Raw genomic sequence first — 9,419 nt, 5'->3', positions numbered from 1 at the left:
TAACTATAGTTTGTGGACTTCCTGATAGTAAAGAATTACAATAGTCCAGCCTTGAAGTAACAAATGCATGGACTAGTTTCTCAGCATCACCCCTAAAGTAATTATATGGACTTTGCTTTACTTGTTCTTAAACAAATTTTAATTATACGACTCTAAGGACATTTAAAATAATGTATTGTTGTTCACAAGAACAATTAGGGGCCGGGATGTTAGAGCCATATTGAAATTATGTATATCTCTACGTTATATCTGATTAGAATTTAGTCATTGAAATATACTGTTTATTTTATTAAGCATTCAGTTATATTTTGTGGTTATGTTATATCACTTAATTAGGCTCTTTTTAATGTCCTGTGTTAAGGTCACTTGCACAGTTTTGCTTTAGGCGTGTGCATGGCAGCGCTTTAGAAGTTTTAATGGAGCAGGACTAGGCTTGGGAATTGATATGATTTCACGATTCTGATTCCCTTATAGATTCTGTGAAATGATTTGATTCCTTATCGATTCTCTTATCAATTCCGTTTAATGAAAAAGCATTTTCAGGAAATAAGCTCATCTCCCCCTGATTTACATAAACGAGCGTCACCTTTCTCTCGCTACTTGAACAGCAGAGCAACTTCGTAGCATATTTTGTTACATCCACTGCAATAGCTAAAATCATGTAAGAATTCGTGCTACCAGAAGTGCTAATTAAACATGCTAGCAATGAAGGGCTGGATTAATGAGATAGACACACTCCCTTAATAACCCAAAAGACAGGTAGGAAATGGGTTTACTTCCAAAAATGACATAGGATTTCCTAGGAACCACATTAAGCACAATGATATAAAACTAGGTACTTACCACCAGAGTTGCTTTCCATGCTGCTTGAAACTTTAGCTTCTGTCCGGAAGCGTTCGTTAAAATGTATGCCATGTTGTGTGCGCAGGTGTTTCTGCATGTTGGATGTATTTCGTCCCGCAGATGTAATTGCCACTTTAAATCCAAACTTTCGATCGGTTTACCCGATGGAAAGCCATTTTTTTTTATTTGCTTTTTTTTTACGCAGACTTTTGTTTGCAACGTGACGTAACTTACGTAGAAAATGTGACGTAAGTCGAGCTGCCCAATGCTGGGCTGCCTGGAACCGGGATTTATTAGATGAGACAGACCACCATTTTTTTTTCAGTTTTTTTCAGCTTCAGTTCTTAAGAAAGGTTTACAAGTCAGAAACTTCATGTCCTGCAAGAGTGATGAAGTTAATTTCGAATGTCAGGAAAGAAATTTTGTAAAAGCCCACCAGGCAATATGTTATTGCCCGTTTAGATATTCTCCTATAGATGAGTCATGTAAAGGAAGTCAATCTATCAGCAAGCATTTACTTCATTGCAAGATGCAGAAATGAATGTAAATTATAGAGCTATTAAGCTTTTCTCTGCATCATTGGAAGTCTATGGAAAATGGAAAAAAAGTAAAATATATTGTCGATCACTTTACCCTTTACTGACTGCTGCCTCCAGGCGGTTTCACCTTGCAACTTCTTGTTCCACTTCATCTGCACTGCAAGTCTCTTTCCCATTTATCTTCATGAACCAGTAATTTGACAATAATCAATATGCACACCTAGTCTGCATGTGCCAACCGGGATAAATCAGGGGGTTCCCACTCTAGATTACTGATGTCTCAGCAAAATCAAATTTCTCGTGGTGATATTTACAACCTTCCTCTCAGTACTTTGAGAGACCCCTCTGGGAATTACCCCTGCGTAGGGTCTTTGGTTCTCAAGTGGAAAAAACTAATCTACCTTTTTCCCTAGTAAGAACTGTTGCCTCTATATTAATTTTAAATCTAAAATATTTGAGCCATGCCAACTGAAGATTTCCCGCTGTCTTGAAAACATCAGTTCGTAATATCCTGCTGACAACATTTAGTCAGAAGTCTTCCATCCTCCATCTATTTGAGTTGAGGCCAGGAATTAATCCCAGGTTAATAAGACACTTCTGTGTTAACTGCTCCCAGAAGAATCAGTCAAGGGGATCCTCCTTTGACAATGCCAAATTGTCATGGGAAAAAATTATTCAACTATTTACTCCAGTCAGCATTTAATTTATCTTTGCAAAGAGAGAACAAGACATCATACAGCCCTTAGTGCATGGTAAAATGCCCTGTTCTGATCTAGCCAGAGTTTGTCTTCCTAACTTTCAATGATGGAAATACTGAAGGTTGTGTCGGAGTGAAAACACATCTCTACCCAGAGCAAAAAAAAAAAAAAAAAAAATGAAATAGAAACAAAAAAAGTCTAACTTTTTTAGAACTATCCCATATTATGGCCAAACACCCCCTAATAGTATAAACAGACATGTGTCCTTAGAGCTCCGAGGCCGAATAAATACAACTCAACTCTCATAAATCCGTGCATATATGCCTTCATAAATATATGTCAAAGAGAATTAATAGAATATTTTTTCCCTCAACATGTGGGAAACTTTTTAAGTTGCATTCACACACAACGTGAAACCTGCGAAAAGTTAGCATGTTTCGTCGGCTTTGGTGCACCTAAAATTCGCCTTGCCAGCGAAAGCGTTTCACAGGGTAGGCAAATTCGTCTGTTAGGCCAAAGGCTCCTATGTCATGGAGTCTGCTGGTCGTTGGTTTAACCTCATCATGGCAGACATAGATTTACAAAGCGCCTAAAATTATTTTTTTTTTTTACTTTAGGGAGCCGAACCAAACCGTCAGATTCACCAGATTCCCTTAGACTGAACCAGTATGGGGATTACCAAAACCCTCCAGAGGCTAGGTCTGAATGACGATCGCTTTCAGTGGTACTTTGGGGCTCTGCTGTCATACTTTGGGGAGCAAATCTCTCAGACAACAGTGGGTTAGATGAGACGCAGCAGACGTAGCAGTGGTAAATTAGTGTGAGAACACCGGCAGAGAAAATAAAAAGCGTAATTCATCTTTCTAAATTTGCCACCTTTGCCTAACTCGGCTTCACTCCAGATTCGCCCTCTGTGTAGAGATAAGGAATTCTTCCCTCCAGCTCTAAAATTCATGTTCGATGTGAAAAAACCTTTAAACGTCATATGCGATGTTAAGGCTTAGGAGAAATGATTTGTAAATTGTGACTGTAATGATTTTTTTCACATCAACCTTTTTAGGTAGGAGAACCATTTTGCCTTGATGCTAATCTCTTCGGCAACATTGGTCGCTTTATCAACCATCTCTGTGAGCCCAACCTGATAGCTGTGAGGGTGTTCACCATTCACCAAGACCTGCGCTTCCCAAGAATTGCCTTCTTTTCAAGTAAACCAATCAAAGCTGGAGAGCAGATTGGGTAAGTTTAGAGCCGAATCATTTAAAGGCTTTTTATACTCGATTGTGGCATGATAAAGCTTCTTTCTCACTAGGATTGACTATGGAGATAACTACTGGAGGGTGAAAAGCAAGTACTTCAGCTGCTTGTGTGGCTCTCTGAAGTGTCATCACTCAAATGCAGGCAGATAGAAGATATCCAATGCTGTCTATATCAATACATTCTGTATTTGAGAGCTGTAGAGTTGTGTACTGTACCGGCCCTGGTCTGGCTTGTTGAATGTTTAGAGCTAATCTTTTTTCTCAGTTTATAAAGACAAGTAAATTTCTATGCAAACTACAAGACTGAACTTTTGTGATCTTACAATACTTAATTCTTGTTTTAGTTGCCCTTAAGTTCTGTGCTGACATAGTTAGAAATAAATACGGAAATATATAAATGCTAAATAGATAAATAGGCATGCAGTTAGATAGGCAAAAAATACATCAAATGAATAAATGCAAGCATTAATTGAATTATACAATAAGAAATGCATGTACACATTTTTAGTTAGCTTATTTGATCACTTCTATAATAATTGCCATATTTATTTAATATAATAATTTTCACCTTTACCATTTAAATACTTTTGTATGTATTTACTTCCTGTACGCTCTTATTTTTATTTTTGTTCTCTTATTTTTGGCTTTATTTCTTCTATGTTTTTTACTCTATTTCCTTCCCCCTATTTATTTTTTTCCTGTCCTTTTTCCGTTTCTGTATACATTTCTACAATATCATGTAAATGAAGAGGGGATGGTCTTAAGGTGACAGCTTTTGCCCACTGGTTAGACTCCATATGCTACCAGGCCAGCCAAAGTCACAACAAGAGATACCTACCTACGATGATGTTCTCAATAAGCCAAACTGAGGAATTTACTACTTTTTTGATAACAGCAGGCATAGGCATTCTGAAATCACCAAGTCATTGCAATTCTATGTATTTGTTCTGCCCAACCACTTAACCAGCTATTTTTATTTTAACTATGCTGGCTTGACTCACCTGGTACAGTGGTTGGGCATAATAAATGGTTACTTCACAATACCCATATGGATTTCCTGACTATTTTTCTCTGACAGAACATGTTTCTGATACCTGCACACATGGACAATTTTAGTTATATGCAGGGCTATGAACTGGTTCAAGGAACGAAAAGAACACCATAAACGAACGGAATTTTACTTGCAACATAAACAGAAATGAAAACAAAATGGTCTTCAACTGTTCCAGATCAGAAACATTACTCTGAAATACACAAAACTGTATTTTTTTCGTTTCGTTTACAAAATTTCACAAAAACATAGCCAATGTCAGTGGGGAAAAAAAGACTATTTCCAGTTGTGCGTTCAACCCAGGCCACTGTCCCTATATCCTATTCCTTTTCCACTACCACTCAAGAAACATGCTGAGATGCAACTGAGCTATCATCAAACATAAACATAAAGTCCACAATTATAACGTTAACTTAGTAATTCACTATAAAGTTTGCAAATATATCTCTATTAGACATTTTTAGCTACAAAAAACGAATAACCATCTACACTGTTCATGTGAGCTAACAAGCCAACATCAGCTATAGCAATGCTTGTTACGGATTGAATGCTGAAATTTATTTTGGCTTTTACATGTTGTTTAGATTGGACAGAACCAGGAAAACCCGATGAGATAGTATTTCTAGCTTAATGTAGCATCAAATCGAGCTCCAAACACTGCTGGAACGATATTTTGCATTCCAAACCGGTTCAGGACCAATATGTTGATAGCGGAACGCAAGAATGAAAACATTATACATACCTAAACCGTTCAGAACAGAACGATTGAAAGGTAATTTCATTTCCAAGCCCTGGTTGTATGTTATTCTCTATCATGCCTGTGACAGGGGTCTTTGCTCTTCGAGTGTCCAGGCTCAGACAGGTTATAGATGTTGGTGGTTTACAATGCTCATCAGTCAAAGCAGGGTGCCAAGGAAACTATATACATATTTACAAGGTCCTCTGGGTCTCAGCCTCCCTTCAGTTACCAGCAATGTAACATAGAAAGATACAATGACCGCCCTTCTACCCAAACCCCTTAATAGATATACATTTTTTCTTATTTCTTACAGTGTCCTGTCTGGCGATGTGGCAATAAAAATAATTGTCTTGATGCCAAAATGAGCTTTATTATAATTATGCAGGGAGTTTTACAGATTATATGGACACTGCAATGTAAGTAGAAGAGGAAAGAAAAACAGAAAAGAAAGGAGAAAAGATTAAAGAAAGAGGAGATAAAAGGGAGATGACGATAAAACATTTTCAGTCTGCTCCATCATCTGCAAAGAGATGTAAAAAGAACAGCGCAACCTATGGTACAAGATATACAATAAAGCAACACCTAGATACTATCACTGAAATATAAGTAATATTATTTAATCTGACATGTATTATATGTTACCTGAAGAAACAAATATGGGCTTTCTGTGTGGGAGTGAAGCTCTAAGAACCTCGAACCAAGCACCTGTAGTTGTTTGTGAATGTGCCCTTGTGCATGTAAAGTTTATCCAAAGAAAAAATACTCAATAGTGGTTGTGAAGAGGCACCCCCCACAGAACACAGATTCAATCACCAGGAGACCCAAAACCCCAGACGCCCAAAGGGACCACAAGAGCGATGGAGCCAAGGAGGGACCCACCCAAGAAATCCGACCCCCACCAAGGGAGGAGGAGAGACAGTCCCGAGGAAGTCCCCCAGCCACCGCAATGCCGGAGCCCCCGGGAGCCACGGGGATGAGTCCGCGGGTGTCGTGGAAATGTCCTCCCAACGACTTAAAATTGGTGCTAAGTCTTATAAAAATTCTAAGTTCTCAAAAAGCAGTAGAAAAGTCTTCAAACAATGATCAAAAATCAGGCAGAGGCATCTCTTGCAGGTCATGATGATATATTTTGCAATTAAATCAAAAACTCATCAGTCTTAATCATCAATATGTCAAAACAAAGTTTTCATCCAGTGTGACTTATGATTATAACATTTCATTAAAAAAGTCAGCATAACCTTGATGCTCAAAATTCCAGTAACACATCACTTGTATGTCGCTCAGTACCGCACAGTATCACTTTGGATATGACAACTCAATATATCACAATTAGCTCAGCTGGACTAAGTCCAATACTTCTGTCTCCCTCCCATTACCTGTCCTTTCCTCTCCTGATCTTCATACCAAACTTCAAAGGGCTCAGCTGCAGAAAGCCTTACCCCAGGCTCACACCGACTCCGGTCTTACCGTTGCTGTGCGGTGGGTGCGGCGCAGCAGTGATTCCAAGTCATTAAAAAGACGTAAACCTCTCTCACCGGCTGCTGAGCTGTCCGGCTGCGGTTACCGAGACACTCCGGCGCTGCAGAAAATTCCGCAAGAAAGCTATCCTTGCGGCGTGCCGGAGCCCTCCGCAACAAGCTCTCGCAAAAATCCTTTATTTGGGCCGTGTTATCGCGTGAAGTTACGTGAACTCAAGTGAACTTCTGTTAAATCTCCGGACCTGTTGCCGGAGCCGCAGAGCCGCACCGCACCGTAGTCAAAAGGGTGGTGTGAGAGGGGGTGTGCGGGAGTTGCGGTCTCCGTCGGCTCGGTAACTGCACCGGAGCCAGTGTGAGCAAGGGGTTACACACACACTGCTCTATTTTTCTCCATATTGGAGCACACACTTTTGGACTCTTTGGCCTTTATAACATAAATGTATTTATTGTAAAACATTTATCCATTATATTCTACTCATTGGTGCAGCATTAATTCACTACATTTCCCCCCTGTGATCCTGAAAAGGATCACTAAGTGAATCTACAGGTGATTGTCACGGTGAAATACTATAAACGTGAAGTTTCAAAAGTAACTGATGTTTATATATTTTGCACACCAAACTAAAAGTGAGACTAAAACACACCATATACTTGTAGTGAGTGATATAAGAAGTGGTGATTACATGATAAAGTGATAAAATGTAAAATTGGAGAACATCTTAAAACAAAGAGGGATCCCCCCCTTTGGCTCACTTACGAGGACCATTCCTCTTGCTTACTTTTTTGTAGAAGGATTTTCAGTTATTGTTTTCTAAGCAGCAATGATACGAGGTAGGGGAATTCCAATGCCCAAGCAGCTTCATCTCCTACTAGGTCACTGCATCCCCCTCCACGTGGTGTCATTACACACCCATAAATAATCCAAGAGAAACTCCATCATGCCTGGACTATGCCAGGCAAACACATCATCTAATGGTCAATGGACCGTCATTACAACCAACATATGAGTAACCATGTGGCACTCTCCTGCACAGTACTTGTACTGTCACATATTCAATTATTCTGTCAGTTATTTTTATCATAGGTATTCATAATCATTAATAATCAGTATTGTCCTTTATATCCAGTATGGTGTTGTGGTTGAGATTAATAATAGTTCGGGCCTCCGTGGGGGTTAGCAAGCATCCCCCATGGTCTCGCATCGGTATTTCCTGGGGCTTGTGGCCCCGGCAGCTGCAGCAATGTAGTAGTAGTAGTAGTAGCCATGCGCCCTTGATCAGCGGTTTGCTGCAGCAACCTCCCTTCAAGGAGGATTATGGTCTGCCGTGCCTCTTGAAGTTGACGTGTCAGCTCCGCATTCTCTCGGGTCAAACGCTGATTCCTTCCCTTTTCCCTGGTTTTGTATATGCTGAGGCGAAGTGCCTCTATGGGACGCCGTGAGAAGGGGTGCTTCAGACTGTTGAGGTATATTACCAACATGGAGCTAAATCACTGGGCTAAACCATCCCCCTTGTTAGCGACCTGAAACCCATCCCCTCCTCTTCCCCACAAAGGAGAACAAAGCATTCCCACTGTGGGAGGCGGCCACCTCAAATGGACCAATCAGCCGAATACTCCAACAGGAAGTTCCACCCTGTCACTCATGGCACAGACAAATCAGCCGATACTTCCACAGGAAGTGCTCCCGTGTCACACATGGTTTAAAAGCCAGGCGCGAGAAGACTTCTCCCTCTATTTCCATAGGTTTGGAGCCCGTCAGGAGAGACTCGTTTCACGTGAAATACCAGAAGAAAGCTGACTGGAAGTAGCTTTCGTTTTCCTGCGTCAAAAGTCACGGATCGCAGTGTTCCATCGTGCATAGCGGCTGCGCCGACTGGGGAGACAGAAGCCTTTAAAGCTGACCGCGGAGTTTCGTTTTTTCCCTTCCTTGGAAGAATCGGCTGAGAGGACGCTCTCTAGCCGACCACCTCCTAAGATCACCTCCTAAAATCCCTCCTTTCCAACTTGTGAGCATATAAGCCCTCTGCTGCAGCCCCGAAATGACCGAACTTTCCCGAGGAGTGGACCGGTGGCAGAGAACCCTATGCCCGACAGAAACCAAGCTGCGGTTGCCGTGGAAACGCCAACCTCCCTCGGACGACGCATCTCACAGTAAAATCAATTTACTTTCCTTTGATGCATCAGAATTGCTGTGCTCAGGCGAGAGAAAGACAGTTTAGGGTTTTGAATTAATGCTGATGTTTTTTTTTTATCTGTGCTGATTAAGAGTTTGTTCATTTGGTTGAAATAAGTGTGTGCTTCTTTATTTTCTTTCTTGGCTTTCCTGTCCTCTTTGTTGTTTCTGCTTTGAGATAGATATAAAGTTATCACAGTCAGCCATGTGGGGTCCCCGTGGTTGCCGCCATCTTGATTACAGGTCGCCCCCCCCATTTCTCTTTGTTCCCCTCACCGCGTGGAGAACAAAGGGGGGTGGTCCCCCATTTAGCTACACTCATTCACACACATCACTACATTGCCAGGCAAAAAGGGGTTTTTGCAAAAACGCTGCTATTGTTAATACATGTTTAATAATTTACCAATACTAAGCTGGATGTGTTAATGTTACATGATCAATTGCACTGTTATCATCATACCTGCTGCTTTGTTAATGCATTTAATCATTTGCTGATTTTAAGTTGGATGTACTAGTTTACATGAGTAATTGCACTTGTCATGATGGGTCTCTGTGTTTAAACCCACACGCAGAACACCACAGGAAACGGAGTAAAGGTTTAACAGTTTATTTTACAGAAGCACACAGAGTTATGGATGAACA

The 9,419-nt window shown here is 40.6% G+C and overlaps 1 protein-coding gene across 1 annotated transcript in view; it reads left to right on the top strand.

Moving 5' to 3' along the window:
- LOC107084719 (histone-lysine N-methyltransferase EHMT2-like) overlaps positions 1-4,375 on the top strand; it is a 50,217-nt gene extending 45,842 nt beyond the window's left edge. The window contains exons 6-7 of the mRNA XM_015374678.1: positions 3,141-3,316; positions 3,390-4,375. Of these exons, the coding sequence (XP_015230164.1) occupies positions 3,141-3,316; positions 3,390-3,486 (273 nt within the window). The 3' untranslated portion in view covers positions 3,487-4,375. The remainder of the gene's footprint in view (positions 1-3,140; positions 3,317-3,389) is intronic.
- Positions 4,376-9,419: the final 5,044 nt, after the last annotated feature.

This window comes from Cyprinodon variegatus, unplaced genomic scaffold (genome assembly GCF_000732505.1).
Source record: "Cyprinodon variegatus isolate N-32 unplaced genomic scaffold, C_variegatus-1.0 Scaffold107, whole genome shotgun sequence".
NCBI classification, from domain to species: Eukaryota; Metazoa; Chordata; class Actinopteri; order Cyprinodontiformes; family Cyprinodontidae; genus Cyprinodon; species Cyprinodon variegatus.
Note: the sequence above shows the minus strand (reverse complement) of the source record. Positions and strands in the feature narration are given on the sequence as shown.